General features: G+C 39.7%; 1 protein-coding gene across 1 annotated transcript in view; it reads left to right on the forward strand.

Annotated features, from left to right (window-relative positions):
- pld1b (phospholipase D1b) overlaps positions 1-23,871 on the forward strand; it is an 81,641-nt gene that overhangs the window by 35,485 nt on the left and 22,285 nt on the right. Inside the window, exons 3-11 of the mRNA XM_061964995.1 lie at positions 11,023-11,193; positions 11,278-11,441; positions 14,485-14,627; positions 14,700-14,808; positions 14,887-14,952; positions 19,666-19,724; positions 21,466-21,558; positions 21,625-21,777; positions 21,854-22,003. Of these exons, the coding sequence (XP_061820979.1) occupies positions 11,055-11,193; positions 11,278-11,441; positions 14,485-14,627; positions 14,700-14,808; positions 14,887-14,952; positions 19,666-19,724; positions 21,466-21,558; positions 21,625-21,777; positions 21,854-22,003 (1,076 nt within the window). The 5' untranslated portion in view covers positions 11,023-11,054. The remainder of the gene's footprint in view (positions 1-11,022; positions 11,194-11,277; positions 11,442-14,484; positions 14,628-14,699; positions 14,809-14,886; positions 14,953-19,665; positions 19,725-21,465; positions 21,559-21,624; positions 21,778-21,853; positions 22,004-23,871) is intronic.

Genomic DNA, 23,871 nt, shown 5'->3' on the forward strand with positions numbered 1-23,871 from the left:
ATTTTATTTATCCAGCTTCCGTACTCCTTTGTATACACTTTACAAGAAATACATTGTCGGCAAACTCCGTAGCTTGCTAGCTTGTGCACGCCAGCTTTCTGAGACTCTTATTTTGGTAGCACAGGCAGGATGAAGTAGCGCTTTTATTGTGCAACTGTGCAGTCGGTCTTTGGAGTTTTGACGACAGGTACGGCGCCAGAGTCTGTTGAAATAAAGTGTTTCTCGCCTTCCAGTCGGTCATTTTAATGAGCTGGCAGCAGCCAGTGTCATCTCAGAAGACCCTCGGGTGCCGTGAATGTCAATCAAGTGACGAAAGTGACGTCATAGTGAAGATTTATGATCGCTCATTTTTAGGACTATTTTTTTAATGGCTGGCTGGTGATCGACTGACACAACCTCCGAGATCGACCGGTAGCTCGCGATCGACGTAATGAGCACCCCTGGTCTATATGAATGGCTTCATTGTTTGATGTTATAAATATGATATATAAGTGTCAACTAGCTTTACGAGCTATAAGTAGCTAACCCAACAGATAGACGCTAACTAGTAGGGGTGCACAAACAATCGATATAGATCTAAATCTCGATTCTTATTCATCCAAAGTCTAAATCAAATCATAATTATCCAAAAATAGATTAGAAAATGAAAATAAAAAGAATAAAAAAATTGTGTGTGTATATATATATATATATATATATATATATATATATATATATGTATATGTAATTTAAAAAAAATAAGAATCCATTATTAAAAATAATTTTTTAAGCCATCTCCATGCACCAGAAGGAGCTTTTGTAACCTCTTACCTGTTTTGAAAAAGTTTCATGATAATTATTATACCAAATAGTACATGGTGAGAATCTGTTGTTAGGGATGTCCGATAATGGCTTTTTGCCGATATCCGATATTCCGATATTGTCCAACTCTTTACCGATATCAACCGATACCGATATCAACCGATACTGATATATACAGTCGTGGAATTAACACATTATTATGCCTAATTTGGACAACCAGGTATGGTGAAGATAAGGGCCTTTTTTTAAATATTAATAAAATAAAATAAGATAAATTAATTAAAAACATTTTCTTGAATAAAAAAGAAAGTAAAACAATACAAAAACAGTTACATAGAAACTAGTAATTAATGAAAATGAGTCAAATTAACTGTTAAAGGTTAGTACTATTAGTGGACCAGCAGCACGCACAATCATGTGTGCTTACGGACTGTATCCCTTTTGTGTGAATGAGTGTAAATGAGGGAGGGAGGTTTTTTGGGTTGGTGCACTAATTTTAAGTGTATCTTGTGTTTTTTATGTTGATTTAATAAAAAAATAAAAAATAAAAATAAATAAATACCGATACCGATAATTTCCGATATTACATTCTAAAGCATTTATGGACATCTCTATCTGTTGTAATCGAGAATCGATTCTGAATCAATTAGTCACCCCAGGAATCGAAATTGGATCGAATGGTAAGGTGTCCAAAGATTCACACCCCTACTAACTAAAAAATTAAAGCTGTTTTCTGGAAAACTAGATAGATATCTTAACGAGTTTCACAAATTACCTAACCATGATAGATGGACAGTTAGATTGATAAGTATTTTTATTGTTGTTACTTTCTGTGTAAAGTCTATATGCGGTGGTCATTTTGTTTTGACTACTAGCCAAAAACTAACTAACCACACCAGCTCATTAAATAGACAGAGAATTATGTCTACCATAAAATTAGATCACTATTCAAACTAGATTCAGACATTTACTTCCTTTCTCAAGACTCTTTTTTTTTTGGTGGCCATTTTTGTTGTGAGCAATAGCTAATTAGATAACTAACTAACTAACTAACCGCACTAGCTAATTAGATAAAAAAGTATTTTCCCAATAAAACTCGGTAGCTATTTGAACTAGGTTTAGACATACAGTAACTAGCTAGGATAAATAAATAGATTAATTTAAAAAAAAAGTTTGTTTACTTCCTTTTTATCGCCTTTATGCGGCAGCCATTTTGTTGTGAATACTAGCAAATAGCTAACTAACCACACTTGGTAATTAGATAAATATGTTTAACTAAAAAAAAAGGATAGCTATTTGAACTAAGTTCACACATAAGCTAACTAGCTATGATAGATAAATAGATAGATAAAAACATTTATCTTTTTTAAGTTTCTTAAATTTCTCAAGTCTCTGTGGTGAGCACGAGCTAATTAGATAAATAAGTATTTTTACTATAAAACTAGATAGCTATTTGAACTAGGTTTGAACATAAAGTAACTAGCTATGATAGATAAATAGATTAAAAAAAAATTTAAAAGTTTGTTTTCTTCCTTTTTATAGCCTTTATGCGGCAGCCATTTTGTTGTGAATACTAGCAAATAGCTAACTAACCACACTTGGTAATTAGATAAATATTTGTAACTAAAAAAAAAATGGATAGCTATTTGAACTAGGTTCAGACATAAGCTAACTAGCTATGATTGATAAATAGATAGATAAAAACATTTAACTTTTTTAAGTTTCTTCATTTCTCAAGTCTCTGTGGTGACCACAAGCTAATTAGATAAATAAGTAATTTTACTATAAAACTATACAGCTATTTGAACTAGGTTCAGACATAAGGTAACTAGCTACGTTACATAAATAGAGGAATTTTTTTTTTTAAGTTAGTTTTTTTCCTTTTTATAGGCTTTATGCGGCAGCCATTTTGTTGTGAATACTAGCAAATAGCTAACTAACCACACTTGGTAATTAGATACATTTGTTTAACTAAAAAAATGGATAGCTATTTGAACTAGGTTCAGACATAAGCTAACTAGCTATGATAGATAAATAGATAGATAAAAATATTTATCTTTTTTAAGTTTGTTCATTTCTCAAGTCTCTGTGGTGACCACGAGCTAATTAGATAAATAAGTATTTTTACTATAAAACTACCGTATTTAAGTCAAAGTTTTTTTCATAGTTTGGCCGGGGGGTGCGACTTATACTCAGGAGCGACTTATGTGTGAAATTATTAACACATTACCGTAAAATATCAAATAATATTATTCATCTCATTCACGTAAGAGACTAGACGTATAAGATTTCATGGGATTTAGCGATTAGGAGTGACAGATTGTTTGGTTAACGTATAGTATGTTCTATATGTTATAGTTATTTGAATGACTCTTACCATAATATGTTACGTTAACATACCAGGCACGTTCTCAGTTGGTTATTTATATTTATACTCCAGTGCGACTTATTTATGTTTTTTTCCTTCTTTATTATGCATTTTCGCCCGGTGTGACTTATACTCCGGAGCGACTTATACTCCAAAAAATACGGTAGATAGCTATTTGAACTAGGTTCGGACATAAGGTAACTAGCTATTATAGATAAATAGATTTTTTAAAAGTTTTCTTCCTTTCTAAAGTCTTTTTGCGGTGGCCATTTTTGTTGTGGTTACGATATCGCTAAAGACCACACTAATGAGCTAGTGTCGGAGGCAGATATTTACATATATCCGAATTTAAGTGTTACTTCTTTAATTTCATAATCATATTACAAAACAGCTAGTGTTTTTCTTCCAATTGTGGTCTTTTGGTTGTCTGCAAATACTGTGTGCTAACCTTGAATATGGAATGTAAGAAAGAGAGATACTCCTTTTTCGTATCTATTCTTATGTCCAGGTGCGGAGGACAATGGGCATGTGTTTAGGCTGGAAAGACAAGACAACGAGGGTGGGAGGGAGAGAGACTTTATAGAAAAGAAGGTTTCCATTTTTTAGATTAGACCATCTTAGCTGCGCAATTGAATGTTCTATGCTGGACTGGCCTCATGATATTTACAAAGCTTTGCAAATATATTACAAAATACCTATTCTGGCTCTGGTGGTTCTTTTACTCAGCTTTAAGTGTCGTAAAGAGCTTGGGAGCGACGACCTGAAACTTGAATTCCCTGGGAGGAACAACTGGTCGAAACGCAACACTAGTTAAATAGCTATATATTTATTTGTGAAACACTTAAGGAAAATTAAGAGTCAAATTGACAGATTTAATTCGATTAACTTTTAAAAGTCAGTGTAGGATTGTTTTGGCATGGATCTGAACCGCCACACAGAGGAGCCATGGCTTCTGTGTTTTACGGTACCCTGCACAGTCCTGGCTGTATCCCAGTTATGCGTCCGTGTAAAATCTGCTATTGCGTCAGTTTTGCAGCATCTTTGTGTGAAAAGGTTCGTGTTATGAGACTGAAATGGCACCTAGGTGAGAAATACTCGGTTGCAGCCTTTCCACTTTTCCAGTTGGCAGCATCAATGCGTCTGCTTTGATAACACAGACAGGTAGCGTTGAGAAAAGAAGCCTCGCCTCCTCGTCGGTCATTGGCTGTCCGGCTCGCTCAGGCCAACGGCGCCTCCTCCTCGCTGCCAAGTGAAGTTTGTGTGCTGTGACGGTCTGCACCTCACTGACTGTCTGAGGCTGCCACAGTGTGTGTGTGTAGGCAGGCATGTTCTATAGAAGAGAGGACCCTGGGAATGTGGGGGTGCGTCCATGCTAAGGATGATGAGGATGGGCTTCCCTCAGCCATCGCAGGCTCAGGTCAGTGCATGTGCGTGTTATAAAGCGATGGCGGGCTTTCTGTCGCAGCCTCAGCTGTGTCGGCCCACTGTCTGGGTGGCGAGTGATGCAATTAGTGTGAGTGCTCCTCGGTCTTCTCGCGTCTTCAACGATAATTGGCGAAAGTTTGCCAAACATATTTAGGAAAGGGGTGGAGCTACCCTGCTGTCTCTTTAATATATGATGGTGTTACGGTTTGTACAGGGGAAGAAGACGGCACAGACAACAGGGACGTTGTTTAACTCTGTTTATTTATATATACCAGTGACGTGCGGTGAGGTTGATGGCTGGTGAGGCACTGATTTCATCACAGTCAGATTTACAAACATATGAACCCTAAAGAGTATCTTATTCACCATTTGATTGGCAGCAGTTAACGGGTTATGTTTAAAAGCTCATACCAGCATTCTTCCCTGCTTGGCACTCAGCATCAAGGGTTGGAATTGGGGGTTAAATCACCAAAAATTATTCCCGGGCACGGCGCCGCTGCTGCCCGCTGCTGCTCGCTGCTGCCCGCTGCTGCCCGCTGCTGCCCGCTGCTCCCCTCACCTCCCAGGGGGTGATCAAGGGGATGGGTCAAATGCAGAGGACAAATTTCACCACACCTAGTGTGTGTGTGACAATCATTGGTACTTTAACTAAACTTTAACTTTACACATACAAACTGTAGCACACAAAAAAGCACATTTAATTAAAAAAACGTTATTATGGTCTTACCTTTACTTATAAGTGCGGTAACAGTGGTGTTCGTGTTGGAGGAGATGTGAATGAATGAAATATGAAATCCATGCTGCAGTCTGCAGGTGTACCTAATGTTGTGTCCCTGCAGTCGTTCACGGCTCCTCCGGCGCGAGCATTGTTGTTTTTGCACTTTTTGGCTTCTTGTTAAGTGACTATTTTTGGGTGGATTCGGTCTTGCACGTGGAGGGTTTGGGTGTGGGCTTTGGTTGGTGTGGCGCTCCCGTCGGGGGGTGCATTCTGCGGCGGGGGTGCATTAACCGGCACCAGGAGGCGGGATTACTGCGAGCCTCACACAGTGCGTCTTCGCAGCAGTTTTATGATTGCTCAGCACAAGAAATACTTTACACACATACAGTTGTTGACAAAATACACTGTACATTATATACCTCAGCTAACTAAACTATGGAAATGTATAATATAATTCATATAGCAATACGGTCTCACTGCACAGCAGGCCAGCAGTTAGCCGAGTCCGCAATCCATGTTGAGGCACAACTGAGTGACGTGCCTCAACTGGCTGCTGATCACCGCACCGTCTCTTCTCAGTATTTGAACGGCAAATCTAAAACTGGTGAAGTTAAATGGAAAATAACTTTATAGTATAATCACTGAATACATATAACAATTGAATTAATTTTTTTTCTTTTTACATTTTCTTTCTTTCCATGATGGCAGGTGAGGCCCCGCCTCCAGTGACCGCACGTCACAGATTTATACAGTATATATAATATATATAAATAATACATGAAGTGTGTAAAATCCAAACTATGTGTGTGGTATGCGACTATGTGTGTGAATGAACTGTAGTGCGGTACCAGAAAGGCGGAAGTCCAAGAGGGGAAAGGCATGCTCGAAGGTCCAGAGAACAGGCAGGAAGTCGGGGCATCAAAAGTCCGTGTCCAGGCGGGAGGTCGAAATCCAAGAGGCAGCCAGGGAAGCAGAGGGAATACGGGGAGACGAGACACACAGCTCGTGACGCGCGAACGGAGGTCTGCTGCTTTATGGCGACAAGGAGGACACGAGACAAGTGAACACGGCGGTGGAGAAAACAGAGAGAGCATAGAGCTAGATACGAGTCGCTTACTGTACGGGAACAGGTTGTTACGTTCTGGCATAGGATCAAATCAAATCAAATCAACTTTATTTATAGAGCACATTTAAAATTTACCACAGGGGTAGCCAAAGTGCTGTACAATGAACAGGTTAAAAGATAAAACGAGTACCGAGCAAACACAACACAATACAAACAGAACACGATAAAAAATAAATAATTAAAATAGAATTAATAAAAACATAAAAACATAAAAACAGGATCACAGCAGGTGTATTATGGGGCGCCATTGCAGGATGGATATCACTCAGTGTTAAAAGCCATGGAATAAAAGTATGTTTTTAAGAGAGATTTAAAAACAGGAAGAGAGGAGGCTTGTCTAACACTCAGGGGTAGGTCGTTCCAGAGCTTGGGAGCAGCAACGGCAAAAGCTCTGTCACCTCTAAGCTTCAGCCTTGTGTCAGGGACCGTCAACAGCAGCTGATCGGCTGATCTTAAGGATCGGGTGGGGCAGTAAGGCTGAAGGAGGTCGGAGAGATAGGTTGGCGCGAGGTTGTTTAGACATTTAAAAACAAATAAAAGGAGTTTAAAATGTATTCGGTAACGCACAGGGAGCCAGTGAAGGGACGCTAAAATAGGGGTGATGTGCTCACGTCTGCGGGTCTGTGTTAGCAGACGAGCAGCAGAGTTCTGCACGAGCTGCAGGCGGGCGAGGGAGGCCTGGCTAATGCCAACATACAGGGCATTGCAGTAGTCAAGACGAGTCGAGATAAAAGCGTGGATTAATTTCTCAAGATCATGTCTTGATAGAAGCGGTTTCACTTTCGCTATTTGGCGTAATTGATAAAAGCTTTTTTGAACGACGCTGCTGATTTGTTTTTCGAATTTAAAATCTGAGTCAAACTTTACCCCCAGGTTTGTGACAGAGTCGCTGAGATACGGGGTCAGAGTGCCGAGGTCAACGTTGGGGGAGGGAGAGCGACTTGGACCGAACAACATAACTTCTGTTTTATCTTCATTTAGGCTCAGGAAGTTAGCTGAAAGCCAGACTTTGATGTCGTGCAGGCAGTCAATAAGACGTTGAACCGTGTTATTTTGTGCCATGGGAAAATAAATCTGGCAATCATCGGCATAAAAATGAAATGCAATACTGTACTTCCTAAAAATAGAACCAAGGGGGAGAAGGTAAAGTGCAAATAAAATTGGGGCAAGGATTGAGCCCTGGGGGACCCCATGTGGTAAAGGAGCTGTGGACGACATAAAACTGTCTACTTTTACACAAAAACTCCTGTCGGTTAGGTACGACCGGAACCAGTTGAGGGCGGCGCCCTTAATGCCCACACAGTTCTCAAGACGAGTGATTAAGGTGGCGTGGTCGACGGTGTCGAACGCAGCAGACAGATCTAAAAGCACCAGGACAACATATTTACCAGAATCAGTGGACAGGAGGACATCGTTAAAAACTTTTAGAAGCAGATTGCGCTGGCTTAAGAAGGCAGGTCTGCCCATCAGTGACAGGTGCGTTGATTGCTGATGATTGAATGCAGCTGCTTGCTGCAGCCGGAGTGACGCGCGACTGGCGCGCTCATGGAGGTGCGCCCAGCGCAGCGCACAAATCAAAGCGCACCCAGTGCGCTAGGAGCGTGACAGATGGTTTGCGTTCTTTCCCAATGTGAATTATCATCTCACCCGTGTCCACCATCCTCCCCCCGCTCGCTCCTGATCATCACAGTCGCTAATTCCGCTGGCCGTTTTAGCCTCTTTCCTCGATTAAAGTGAGCACACGGAGGGAAATGAAGCTGGTGTGGACGTGTGAATTTGGGGAGTAAAGTTTAAGCTAAACCTACTCAGTGGCCTAGTGGTTAGAGTGTCCGCCCTGAGATCGGTAGGTTATGAGTTCAAACCCCGGCCGAGTCATACCAAAGACTATAAAAATGGCACCCATTACCTCCCTGCTTGGCACTCAGCATCAAGGGTTGGAATTGGGGGTTAAATCACCAAAAATGATTCCCTGGGGCGGCACCGCTGCTGCCCACTGCTGTCCTCACCTCCCAGGGGGTGAACAAGGGGATGGGTCAAATGCAGAGGACACATTTCACCACACCTAGTGTGTGTGTGACAATCATTTGTACTTTAACTTAACTTTAACTTAAATCTGTGTTTTTTTTTTACCATTGTTGGGCCACAAGCCAAAAAATATGTGTTTCCCAGCTGTTGTCCGTATGGGCCGCAGTTGTACTTAGTTGTAATACACTTTTCCACCACCTGTGGCAGTAATGACAATATCTAACAAACAGAAGAAGTCTGGAGCTAAAGTCATAGAGAAGCGCAAAAAATAAGACCAAAGTGGTTAAGCTGTATTTTCATTCGCACTTTATTTTATTGACCGTTTAATGAAGAAACGTATATATTATCATTTTTTATTATTAATTCTGTTAAAATGTATGTATTTTAGCCCTTTGTAATTGTATGTAAATGTATTTTTCATCAGTTTTAATGAGTCTTTTGCAGCATATTTGATTTGTATTGATTTTTGTAATCAGCCTGACCGAAGCCTTGATAATAATCTTTGTGATTAAACGCATGCTTTCATATCATTTGACAAGGTTTATCCCAACTTTTTGACTTTGGGGCTACATGAGGTTGACGCATGTTACAGTTAGCATTCAAGAATCGAAAAACGTCTAAAAGAGAAGTACACAGAGAGGAACAAAGAGGTGAAGAGAAGCATAAAAGCAGAGAAAAAGGGAATGGATGGAGAACATCGCTAGTGAAGCTGAAGATGCTGCAAGAAAACAACATATGAAGACATTATACGGACTCACAAAAATACTGTGCAAGGAAAGGCCCAGACAGAGCGCAGCAGTGCTGGACAAAAATGGTAACCTCATCAGTGAAAGGGATGAAATAAAGTCGAGATGGACAAAACATTTTAAGGAGGTCTTGAATAGACAAGAACCAGCAAACCTAATCACTCAAGAGGACGAATGCGAATTCAACGACAGAATTGAAGATATCACAATAACTGGACCAACACCCGGGGAAGTCAAAGAGGGAATAAAAAGGCTACAGAACAAAAAAGCACCAGGGATCGACAACATCACAGCTGAATTGTTAAAAGCGGATATAGATTTCTCAACAAAAAGTACACCAACTGTTGGGAAAAATATGGAAACATGAGAAGATCCCAACAAACTGGAAGAAAGGGCTCATCATCAAACGAGCAAAGAAAGGGAATCTCAAAGAATGCAAGAACACGAGAGGCATCACACTACTCTCCGTAGTAGGAAAGATAGTTAGCATTTTAGCATGCTAACATTACCATGCTAGATTTGTTTAGCTAATTTGGCAGGTATACATATAATATGTTAATATATATAAAGTATGTTTGTGTGTATATACAGTATATGTATGTGTGTGTGTGTATATATTAAAGTTAAAGTACCAATGATTGTCACACACACACGAGGCGTGGAGAAATCACCCCCTGGGGGGTGAGGGGAGCAGCGAGCAGCAGTGGTGGCCGCGCCCGGGAATAATTTTTGGTGATTTAACCCCCAATTCCAACCCTTGATGCTGAGTGTCAAGCAGGGAGGTAATGGGTCCCATTGTTATAGTCTTTGGCCGGGGTTTGAACTCACAACCAAACGATTTCAGGGCGGACACTCTAACCACTAGGCCACTGAGTAGAATATATATACTTATGTGTGTGTATGTATGTATATGTATAAATATGTGAATATATGTACATATACACACACACACATATATATATATATATATATATATGTACTTATATGTGTGTGTATGTATGTATATATGTATGTGTATATGTATAAATATGTGCATTTATGTATATATGTGTGTGTATATGTACATATGTATACATACACACACACACACACACACACACACACACACATAGGTAATACGTGTTGTAACATGGTTCTAGCTATATGTATATATATATATATATATATATATATATATATATATATATATATATATACTGTGTGTATATATATATATATATATATATATATATATATATATATATATACTGTGTATATATATATATACTGTATATATATATACAGTATATATGTATGTGTGTGTGTATGTATGTATATATATATGTGTATGTGTATATATGTGTGTATATATATATATATATGCATATATATATATATATGTATATATATATATATATATATATATGTGTGTGTATATGTATGTGTGTATATATATATATATATATATATATATATATATATATATATATGTATATGTATTCCTTTTTATTTAATTTTTTTCTCTTGTCCCCACAATTCTATCCCTTTTTGCACCGGTCCGGCTGTACCAATCACTAAATATATCCAAACATTAAATTTAGTTAAATACAATTAAGGCATCAAATGAAGGCCGTAGTTTGGGGACCCCTGGTTTATCCTGTTAAACTGTAAGTAGGTTAGATCAAATTATTAAATAAAACTCATGAGTAAGTTTACTTATTCAGTGTGAATATTTGAGTGGGCCCCTGAAACCTGTGTAGTGGAAAAGTTGGGCCCTGAGGTCAAAACGGTTGAGAACTTGTATGCTGAATGATATCATTACCTGTCCCTCCAGGTGAGCCCCAGGCTCCAGACTGAGTGTTAGCCATGTTGGGTCAGGGCCAGTCCACCACCAGCACGCTGCAGCTGGTCGCTGAAGACATAAGCGGCATCATGGAGACGCTGGACGCCGGCGAGCTCGACACAAGCGACAGCAACTATCACACCACCGACGCTGCTGTACCAGGTTGGCTTTTTCTTTCTTTTCTTCTTTTCCTACTCCTTTTGAATGTCCACTTGACAACATGTTGACATGTTTGTCCGTCTATAGCGCAGAGTCTGCCTTTCATGGCCGTCTACAAAACGGTAGGCTTCAAGGAGAGCAAGGCCGCCGTCTTCCTGTCCTCGCCCATCACCGCCAAGATCCTGGAAGTGGAGCGCTTCACGTCAGCCCAGGACCGCTTCAACGTGAGCCAGCAGAGGAGCGTCAACAAGGTGAGACCACATTCACTCCAGGCCAGGGTTGTCCAAAGTGCGACCCCGAGCTAAATTATTAACAGCCTGTTAGCATTGTAATATTAGCATGCTCGCTTTTTTGCAAATTTTGCAGGAATACACCTCAGCATCAAATATTTTGTTACTTAACGAATGATACCTACTAGCATGCTAACGTTAGTATGCTAGGTTTTTTTAAGCTAATTTTGTAGGTATACACTGCAGTCATATTTTGGTACTTGATGCATGCTAGCATTTTACAGACATTTTTAGGCACACACCTCAGAGTAATATATTTTGATACTTGACGCACGTTATAGTTAGCATTTTAGCATGCTATCACTAGCATGCTAGATTTGTTTGGCAGATATATACCTCAGTCATATTTTGGTACTAGATGCAAGCTAGCGGGCTATCCTTTTAAACACATTTTTAGGCACACACCTCAGAGTAATATGTTTTGATACTTGACACATGTTATAGTTACCACCTTAGCATGCTAACATTAGTGTCAGGTTCAAACACTGATGACATCTATTAAACAGACAAGAAGCAAGGAATTAGACAGAATTCAATTTAGCTCATTGAGGAGAAACGTCTGGGCTGTACTCTTTGTACAGTCTTCCACCACGCTCTGACGAAAGATTGTACGCCTCCTCTTTTATTTGGACTTTCCCTGATTACATGGAAACAGCTGTTTCTAAAGGAAGGGGGTCGTAAACAGCCGTTGCCCTCGGTCACAAAACAGTTCAAAGAAAAGGTGCCTGCAGGTCAGGTCCTGCTTCCTCTCCGCTTTGTAGATCTCGGGTCAAGACAAAATCTTCCTGTGGATTACAATAGATCAAAGAAACCGACACCTTCATGTCGCTTCCCATCGTACACAGGGGAGTTTTACAAGCCTTTTGATTGGTAAGTACAAAGACAGCTTTTGTCTGCTCGCCGGGAACTTATGGCAACACGAAGTTTTGTGATAACTTAGATACAATTATTCTGACATTTAGAATGCTGGGTTTGTTTAGCTAATTTGGCAGGTATACACCGCCATATTTTGGTACTTTATGCATGCTAACAGGCTATCATTTTAAACTATTTTTTTAAGCACACACCTCAGAGTAATATACTTTGATACTTGACGCATCTTATAGTTAGCCTTTTACCATGCTAACAATAGCATGCTAGAAGTTTTTAGCTATTTTGGCAGGTGTACTCCTCAGTCATATTTTGGTACTTGATGCATGCCAGCAGGCTATCAATGTAAACACATTTTAGGCACACACTTCAGAGTAATATATTTTGATACTTAGCATTTCAACATACTAACGTTAGCATGTTAGATTTATTTTCGCTAATTCGGCAGGTATATATCATATATTGGTATTTCACTAATGCTAACTGTAAGCACGCTATTGTTGGCATGTTAGCATAGCACTGTTAGCATGCTAGCTTTTTTAGATAATTTTGCTCATATTTTTGTTAGTTGACGCCTTCTGGTCACCGTGCTAACTGTTAGCACAGGGGTAGGGAACCTATGGCTCTAGAGCCAGATGTGGCTCATTTGATGACTGCATCTGGCTCTCAGATTAAATTTAGCTGACATTGCTTAACACGATAAGAAATGAATAATTCCACTGGTAATCAGTGTTAAAAACATACTTGCCAACCCTCCCGAATTTTCCGGGAGACTCCCGAAATTCAGTGCCTCTCCCGAAAACCTCCCGGGACAAATATTCTCCCGAAAATCTCCCGATTTTCAGCCGGAACTGGAGGCCACGCCCCCTCCAGCTCCATGCGGACCTGAGTGAGGACAGCCTTTTTTCATGACGGGAGGACAACAGGGTGACAAGAACTAAATCATCCAGACTAGAGACAAATTGTATTATTATGTTTATCTTACCTAAAAACAAATATATTTGTTAATTAAAAAAAAAAAAAAAAAATACAAATCAATTTTTACTATATTTTGCTAAAAACATCAAAATTAATTGTATTTTTATTTGTATTTTTTCTGACTGCTTATTACATCTAGCCATAGAATTATACATTAAAATAAACATATTGGAAATAATTAATTTTAAATGATCATAATTCATTTAAAATGACCATATTTAATTATTAAAATAATTGCTTGTTTATCAACAACTTTAGCATTTTATTCATTACATTTTGAAGCTCTCAGAAGCCAAGTTATGTTATATTCCTTAAGATTTATTTATGCAAGTTTGAAGCATCAATTATCTAAACACAGTTTTGTTTGCATATTTACAGGATATATATATATATATATATAGATATATATATATATATATAGATATATATATATATATGTATGAAATACTTGACTTGGTGAATTCTAGCTGTCAATATACTCCTCCCCTCTTAACCACGCCCCCAACCACGCCCCGCCCCACCCCTGACCACGCCCCCCGCCCCCCACCTCCTGAAATCGGAGGTCTCAAGGTTGGCAAGTATGGTTAAAAATAACATTCAAAATATAAAACATTCCCATGCATTTTAATCCATGCACCTGTTCAAGAAGTCGCATTAACAGTAAGAAGTATTTTATTCATTATTAGTTAGCTTCAGAATAAAAATGTTATTAGAACGAATAACAGACGTGTTATACTCTAATGTAGGTCTTACTTAATAATGCACGCATTTAGTTGTTTTCAGTGTTAAAAAATATTATATGGCTCTACGGAAATACATTTTAAAATATTTGGCTCCCATGGCTCTCTCAGCCAAAAAGGTTCCCGACCCCTGTGTTAGCATATTAATAGGCTTTGGCTCTTCTGCTGTCACACGAAATTTCTACCAAAATTGCATTTTCTAGTTCTTTAAAAAACCTCTATATATATTGTACTGGTTTTAAAGGTGAAAACTACCAAAATGGCCACCGCATTCTTTGATTTGTCAGCCTGTGGCCCTCAGGGGGAAAGGTTTGGGCACCCATGCTCCAGGCTCGTCATTGGACCAGAACAATTACACCCTTGTCTTCATTAAGACGTTACGGACACTTGTCTAACTCCAGCCTGTGATGTTTCAGTCCATGCCGACCGTCTTTAAGATCGAGATGAAGCACGGCGAGTTCACCTGGTTGGTGAAGAAGAAGGAGAAGCACTTCCTGGATCTGCACCGAGACCTGAGGACCTACAAGGCCATGATGAGTCTTCCTCGGCTGACACGCGGGTCCGTGTCTGCCCGCCTCCAACCCCCCCGTGCTTCGGTCGTCTCTCACCGCTCACCTTTTTGTCTCCGCAGTCACACCATCAGGAGGCCGGCGAGGACCGAGGACGAGAGGGACATTCCCAGCCTGCCCAGAGGCAGAGGAGAGGAGCTGGCCAGAGAGGAGCAAGTGTCCAGCCGAAAGGTCTGTCCGTCATCTGGAGGTGTTTGTCCTTTGTCTCTGTGCTGCTTTGTTCATCTTCCTCTGCTGGTTTTGTTCCAGAAACAACTGGAAGATTACCTCAACAAGCTCCTGCAGATACCCATGTACCGACAGTACCACGGCTTGGTAAACACTGCATTGCAGAGCACATACTCTTCAGAAACAAATCAAACCCCAGGGTAGCAGTGCCCAAGCTAGCAATATTATATTTTTCATCAATAGTAGGCTGTCCAAAATCTAGCTAGTTCTACTGACTGACAAGCCGAGGTGGGTAGAGTAGCCAGAAATTGTACTCAAGAGTACTGTTACTTTAGAGATTTATTACTCAAGTAAAAGTAAGGAGTAGTCACCCATATATTTACTTGAGTAAAAGTAAAAAGTATGTTGTGAAAAAACTACTCAAGTACTGAGTAACTGATGAGTAACCTGTTCGTTTAATGATGACGGCAACAAATAATGCACAAAAACATAAAAATAGCAATGAGCAAATTCAGAGCCAGGAATCTATCTTAAGCAACTAAAACAATACTATATTGAATAATAATACATTAACATAAAAAAATTTAAGGCAAATTGAACCACAGTAACTTAAGAGCACCATAGGCTCAGTAGGCAGAGATTACAAAGGAAAATAACAAGTTAGCCTTTCTGCAAACCATAAACTGATAGGTGTGGGCTCCACCTGGGAACACACTGTGCACTTCTGATTGGTGTTTGTATGCATGCATGAGTGTGTGTGTGTGTGTGTGTGTGTGTGTCTATGAGGCTGCAGTGCATTAATAAATGTCCCCACACGATGTACATTTGCATACTTGCCAACCCTCCCGGATTGTCCGGGAGACTCCCGAAATTCAGCGCCTCTCCCGAAAACCTCCCGGGACAAATTATCTCCCGAAAATCTCCCGAACTTCAGGCGGACTCAGGTCCAATATAAACGGCGTGCCTGCCCAATCACGTTATAACTGTAGAATGATCGAGGGCGAGTTCTTGGTTTCTTATGTGGGTTTATTCTTAGGCAGTTTCATTAACGTCCTCCCAGCGCGGCAACAACACACAACAACAGCAGTCACGTTTTTCGTCTACCGTAAAGCAGTTTGTCTGCCGTAAACAGCAATGTTGTGATACTCTTAAACAGGACAATACTGCCATCTAGTGCATTTGATGAAAACACTTTTGTGCGTGCCACACAGCAATGCATCATCAGAGAGGGTGTTCAGCATGGTTAGAAAAATAGTGACACAGAATAGAACAAGGATGGACAATTCAACCCTTAACTCAACAAGTATATGTGTAAATAAATGAACACTGAAATTCAAGTATTTCTTTTATTTAAATATATATATATATATATATATATATATATATATATATATATATATATATATATATATATATATATATATATGAAATACTTGACTTGGTGAATTCTAGCTGTAAATATATTCCTCCCCTCTTAACCATGCCCCCCCCCCCCCCCCCCCCCCTCAAGGTTGGCAAGTATGCATTTGACAGTGATTAATAGCAGGGAAGCTAACATCAGCCTACGGTGACAGCCAAAATATCTACTAACGTTACTTACCGCGATGTGCTTCCTCAAATTTGACGTTGAGTTCATGTAAGCTTAAGCTTGTTGTTTGCCGCTGAAACTTTATGTGCAGTTAATCACGTGACCGCCTGGCTCTGTTTGATTGGTGAAACGGAGTCAAACGTCACCAGTGACTGCATTTGATTGGTGAAACGCAGGCATGTGATAGATCCTACTTTGAAGGTCTGTCTGACGAACCAAAACAAACAAAGCGTGCATTAACAGATCGATAAATATCAGTAGCGAGCTGAATGTAGATAAATGGAGCGGAGTAAAAGTAGCGTTTCTTCTCTATAAATATACTCAAGTAAAAGTATGTTGCATTAAAACTACTCTTAGAAGTACAATTTATCCCAAAAGTTACTCAAGTAGATGTAACGGAGTAAATGTAGCGCATTTCTACCCACCTCTGCTGACAATGGAGCAATTATGTGAAGATGTGTAGCGAAGCCCTCGATTAAGGATTTTCTAAGGCAGGGGTGTCCAAATGAATTTCCACTTAGGGCTACATACAGAAAACCTAAAGCAGGGGGTCCCCAATACGGCCCGCCAGCGTCCAAAATCCGGCCCGCGGGAAGTCTCAAGTTTTAGTTTTTATTTGTCCGACCGCTTCTATGTTAGCTACCTCTCTTTGTTTATAATGTCTATTTTCCGCTGGATCTACTCTCTGTTTTATGCTGCCCTTTTTTTTTTTTTGCTGTAGCTGTTACATATACTGTAATACTGTACATCAGGGGCCGCATGGAGGAAAATCTGTGCACACACGGGCCGGATTATTAATATCATTGCATTAAAACAAAAAAATAAAGACAACTTCAGATTGTTTTCTTTGTCTTACTTTGGCCAAAAATAGGACAAATATTACAATAAAAGTATAGAAAAAAATACCCGGCAGCAGTAAAGTTTAGATCAGTTGTGCCCACAATACGGCCCGCCAGCATCCAAAATCCGGCCCGCGGGAAGTCTCAAGTTTTTTTTTTTATTTGTCCTTTCTAATCTATTTTCTACCGCTTGTTACTGTCGTTGTCTCATAGCCGCTCAGGCTAATCATGTCGTGTAAAAATGCATTTTCCCATCGATAACGTGAAATCATTGCACTCGCGCCGAAGTGAGCGTGCAGCAAGTATGCACTCTTTTAGTCAATTAGTGCGCGAGGAATATATATATATATATATATATATATATATATATATATATATATATATATATATATATATATATATATATATATATATATATACACCTACAGCCTGGCCCCCGGCCAAATATTTTAAACCCAATGCGGCCCCCGAGTCAAAAAGTTTGGGGACCCCTGACCTAAAGTATGCGGCGGGTGGCCAGTTTGATATTTTACATTTTCAAAACCGATACAATACATTCGTTTTTTTCATCTTTAGGGCTCCTTTCAAGCTTCAACCCGGGGACACGAAAGGGTCTCTCAGAAAAAAGTTTAAAATAAGTTACATACGGTATATATTTTTTAAATTATTATTATTCAATGGTTCAGGTCTATTTGTTGATATAAAGTAAAAAAAAAAAAAGAAAAACATGTTATATGCCCAAATAAAACCATCTTTTTTAAGGCAAAAACACAAAATATGCAATATTTCCCTCTAAAAAATTGTAAGTGGCCTACTTGATGTGAAGTAATTGGAGCCTTAAAGGGGAACTGCACTTTTTTTGAAATTTTGCCTATCGTTCACAATCATTATGAAAGACACGACGACGGATGTAATTATTTATAATGCATTCTAAATATTAAATAAATGCGATTCAAAGTCCGCTTACAATGGAGCCGATGAGAGCCGTTCTATTCTGCCTATAAAACCCCTAAAAAAACATCCAAACTCCTCTATTGAGGTTTTATATACATGATGTAAGTATACATGTAATGTAGTAACATTTATAATTACATTTAATATTTGCGTATTAAGCATACCTGTATGCGGCACAAAACAGCAGTTTAAAAACAGCATCACGTTTGCTTTTTTTCTTCATCACTGATTATTACTCACTGCAGACTTCATGAGCACCAACAAACATAATAAAACATCACTTACTGTACAATGTCTGCTGTCATTAGGATGCTAACATGTTCATATATTCCCTTTTAGATGAAGAATATCTCATCATCCTCGCAAAGAAAAGGGGAGGGTGCGTGGGAACAAGCGCTTTTCACGTCGTTCTCGCCAGTTTTGGGTCCTAAATGGCTGCCAAAGTGTCCCAAATAGTTGGATTTTATCTTGAGCCATATATATGTTCAGGGGCGATGCATGATTTATGATGGAGAATAAACTTACAGGGAGCAAGGAAGCGAAGAAACGGCAGACCACTCCATGATGTAAACATAGGCACACAGGAAGTGATCACGTCGCCGCTATAAATAGTTTGTCTGCGTTAGCGCTTATAATAACATGATCAATGATTCAAGTCCCAAAATGTAAATGGAGTATTGTTGGCGGTTTTTGTATGGTTATGTATCGGATTTTATGGGCGGATTAGTGGAGCGCCCAATGGCTTTTATTTACTTTTTAGAATGCATTTTAAAAAAATCCATCCTTTGTCATGTCTTGAATAATGATTGTGAACCGTAGGCAACATTCCAATAAATATGTGCAGTTCTCCTTTAAATATATCAATAATTTGTAACACCATTGATTTGAATTCATTATTATTTTCTGAGCAATGACAGTTTTTAAAAAAATATCCCACTAAATTTCCTTGGGATCGAAAAGGGCGCCACACATATAAGTGACCAGTCGTACATTTTTGTATTGCTTTCAACACTTCACTCTCTCGATCAACTTCAGATCTATCTGTCGATTATATTGTTTGTTTGTTTTATGCCCTTTTTGTCAAAGAAACCTCAGTTTTTTATATGCAATATTTTTCCCCAAAAATATTTCAAAGGTGAATATTCGATGTAAAGCAATTGGAACCTTGAATCAGTCAATAAATCATAACAAGATTGATTTTGATTCATTATTATTTTTGAGCATGTCAGCTTAGTCTTATTACAGTCAACATTGTTTGCTCTTTTATTCCACTTTTTTCATGTTTTTGTAATTCGTTTTTTTGTTTTTTTTTATATAATATTTTCAGAAAGTGCCACGGGCCGTTAAAAAGTTAGCTGCGGGCCGCACTTTGGACGCCCCTGCCCTAGGGACACATAATACTCATACTTACAATAGCGCACAGCTTTTACTGAGTCATTCTTGCTTACGTTGCAATTCATTGAGCGTCTTTTTCGCCAGATGGAGTTCATTGACGTCAGCCAGATGTCATTCATCCACGATCTGGGCCCCAAAGGCTTGTAAGAAAACATCATTTATCATAAAGAACAGTTATTCTCAAACTGTGGCACGGGCTCCATCTAGTGGTACGCTAAAGAATCACTTAAGTAAAGTACAGTGTTTTTTTTCCCTATATTCAATCAGTGTTACTGTTCAAACTGTACAGTGGCAAAATATATTAACTATACTTGTTGAATAAAACCTCAGCTTTGTTTTTAATGACTACTTAGGCCTACTACGCTACTGTACTTTAATATTGGTCATTATGGTGGTACCTGGAGTTAGGGATGATGTTCGAAATCGGTTCTCCCGGTTGTTCGATAAGAAAAGAAACGATTCCATGGACTCAAATCCCTTTTTGAGAACCGGTTCCCGTTATCGAGGCTACTATAGTAAAGAAAAATAATTGGTTCTTTATTCGAATCCCTGGGAACGAATCCCTTCCCACGTACAGGAAATGCCTTGTGGGACCTGCAATGTTATGCCCATTTGATTGTAGACTCTTACTGACACCTTGTGGCGATATGAAAATACTACGCGTCAATAGTTTGGGCACTTCCGGGTTGAGATAATTGAGAAGTAGACAAGTTGTGTTAGCTCTTACAAACCTTGGAAAAGATAAGTCCATAAGTAAACTGTTTAACTTGTTTATGTAACTCAATATTAAGGTGGAAAGTGTTTAAGTTTGATACTAAGATGTTTATTGAAAAACGATTTTTGTGCACTGTTTCAATGGATGTTTTGAGGACTTAAAATGGCTGCCAGTCGTGTATTTCCACCATCGAAATAGTTTCAACACTCAGAAGTATTTGTTTGATGATCGTACTGTATATTTGTGTGAAGCTAATATTTACATATTATGTATTACATTTCAGTATGTTAATTGAATCACATAGTTTATACATTTGTCATTGTGTGTATTTCAGTTTAAAAAATAACAGTCCAGTGCAAGACAAAAGTAAAGATAGGAAAAGACAAAGCAAGATCAACAACAATAAAGGGCCTAAATGGATTAATCTGCTTTGGATTGTTTGTTAGCTGTCTGCCAAGCTATATAACCGCAACACGTATAGTGAGGGCAGAACAGGCAATATGCAATTATTGCCAGGCTTCGCTCTCATGTAAGGGGGGAAGAATTGTTGATTGATGACTGTGGTGTTCTTAGTGTCATAGTGTGTGTAGTTAGTATGTTCCAATAGCAGCAGAAGTGCACTTTTTAGAGAGCTGTATTATTTTCAGTGTTGTGCCCAAGGGACTGATTTTATTTAACACTATATTATTATTTATACACCTATAGTGATCATAGAGACAGGTTGTTTTTGTGTTACTGTATATATTTGTTTTTCTGAAAAATCCCACTTAATATACTTTGGGTAACAACAGTCAATATTTATTTATTTAATTAAATTTTTTAGGGGGGTAACAACAGTCAATATATTTTTCTTTTTTTTTTTTTTCTTATAAAATAAAAGTGAGCTTTTGTTAAACCAAATATTGTGTTTTTTTCCATATACAACAACCCATCTGGATTTGATAAGAGAATCGATAAGGAATCGGTTCGATAAGAGGATTCGATAATGGGCTCGAACTCGATAATTTCTTATCAAACATCATCCCTACCTGGAGAGAGGTGGCACCTGGTGGAAAAAGTTTGAGAACCACTATTCTTAAAGTGTAATAATCAGATGTGCCAATGATGCCAGTGTGAGGAATGACATATTGTTTCTTTAACGTGATCATGTGGTTCCCCTGTCTTTTTAGAGAAGGAATGGTGCTGAAGCGATCAGGCGGCCATCGAATCCCCGGCTTAAACTGCTGCGGTCAGGGCAAGATGTGTTACCGCTGGTCCAAACGGTCTGTCAGCACACACACAAAGTGGAGGATGTTTGTTCTCACGTTTATATGTCGTTTTATTTTTAGCTGGCTGGTGGTGAAAGACTCCTTCCTGTTGTACATGAAGACCGACTCGGGCGCCATCTCCTTCGTGATGCTCTTCGACAAGGAGTTTGGCATCAAGATGGACTCCAAGGACACGGAGACGCAACACGGCGTGCGCGTGGACAGCCTCTCCAGGTGGGCAACACTTTGACAACTTGACCAGGCGGGGGGGCGTCATTTTGATAATCGCTCTCTGCCAAAAACCCTGCAGGTCGCTGGTGCTGAAGTGCAGCAGCTACCGACACGCCCGCTGGTGGGGGCAGGCAATCGAGGACTTTGTGCGCAGCCACGGCAGCGCCTTCCTCACCGACCACCGCTTCGGCTCCTTCGCCAGGCAGGAGGAGAACATCCCCGCCAAATGGTAACCATGGCAACCAGCTGCCATTTACCTCAAGTGCCTTTTGGTTTTGTTCGAGCGCTGGTCTCTTTAAGCGTCGCCCACGCAAAAGTGCACAAATGGAATCCTTTAAAGTAAAAGCTTCTAAACAAGCCAAAGCTTCCATCTCACAAATTAAACGTCGCAGTCAATCCATCCTCGAGGTGGTGTTGGTGTGTGTGTGTGTGTGTGTGTGTGTGTGTGTGTGTGTGTGTGTGTGTGTGTGTGTGTGTGTGTGTGTGTGTGTGTGTGTGTGTGTGTTCTGGCAATGCTTACTTAATGGGGACATCACTCTGTTTACACAGTCACCTTTAGGGGACCTCTGACGGTATGGGGACAAAAAAACAGGTCCCCTAAAGGGAAACCTTTTTAAATGATAGTCAGATCCATTCTGAAGATGCCTAAGTGATTTTTAAAGGGGAACATTATCACAATTTCAGAATTGTTAAAACCATTAAAAATCAGTTCCCAGTGGCTTATTATATTTTTCGAAGTTTTTTTCAAACTTTTACCCATCACGCAATATCCCTAAAAAAAGCTTCAAAGTGCCTGATTTTAACCATGGTTATATACACCCGTCCATTTTCCTGTGACGTCACATAGTGATGCCAATACAAACAAACATGGCGGAAAGAACAGCAAGCTATAGCGACATTAGCTCGGATTCAAACTCGGATTTCAGCGGCTTAAGCAATTCAACAGATTACGCATGTATTGAAACGGATGGTTGTAGTGTGGAGGCAGGTAGCGAAAACAAAATTGAAGAAGAAACTGAAGCTATTGAGCCATATCGGTTTGAACCGTATGCAAGCGAAACCGACGAAAACGACACGACAGCCAGCGACACGGGAGAAAGCGAGGACGAATTCGGCGATCGCCTTCTAACCAACGATTGGTATGTGTTTGTTTGCCATTAAAGGAAACTAACAACTATGAACTAGGTTTACAGCATATGAAATACATTTGGCAACAACATGCACTTTGAGAGTGCAGACAGCCCAATTTTCATCAATTAATATATTCTGTAGACATACCCTCATCTGTGCTGTTTTCCCGAAAGCTGATCTGTCCAGTTTTGGAGTTGATGTCAGCAGGCCAGGGAAGCTAGGGTCGATAGGGGGTTTAGCTCGCTCGTCTGCGGGAACAAACTGCCGCCATTGCTTGCCGTGCTAGCGAGGACCTTTGTCCCTGAATTGCTCACACACTCCGGCAGATTCAATGGGGGTGTGGCGGCAGATTTCTTTGACTTTATCGTTGGAAATGCATCTGCTTTGAGTGTCGCAGGATATCCACACATTCTTGCCATCTCTGTCGTAGCATAGCTTTCGTCGGTAAAGTGTGCGGAACAAACGTCCAATTTCTTGCCACTTTCGCATCTTTGGGCCACTGGTGCAACTTGAATCCGTCCTTGTTCGTGTTGTTACACCCTCCGACAACACACCGACGAGGCATGATGTCTCCAAGGTACGGAAAACAGTCGAAAAAACGGAAAATAACAGAGCTGATTTGACTCGGTGTTTGAGAAAATGGCGGATTGCTTCCCGATGTGACGCCACGTTGTGATGTCATCGCTCCGAGAGCGAATATTAGAAAGGCGTTTAATTCGCCAAAATTCACCCATTTAGAGTTCGGAAATCGGTTAAAAAAATATATGGTCTTTTTTCTGCAACATCAAGGTATATATTGACGCTTACATAGGTCTGGTGATAATGTTCCCCTTTAAGCTTTGGCCCATAAAACATGTTTACTGGTTAGTTTGAGTGTGAGACAATTGCACAGCAGCCCTCTTTATCGGGCTGTAGCTGGTACTGCACTCGCTGCTCTGCTCACACTTCTTCCGTGTATAGTTAATC

This window comes from Nerophis lumbriciformis, linkage group LG07 (genome assembly GCF_033978685.3).
Source record: "Nerophis lumbriciformis linkage group LG07, RoL_Nlum_v2.1, whole genome shotgun sequence".
Lineage (NCBI taxonomy): Eukaryota > Metazoa > Chordata > Actinopteri > Syngnathiformes > Syngnathidae > Nerophis > Nerophis lumbriciformis.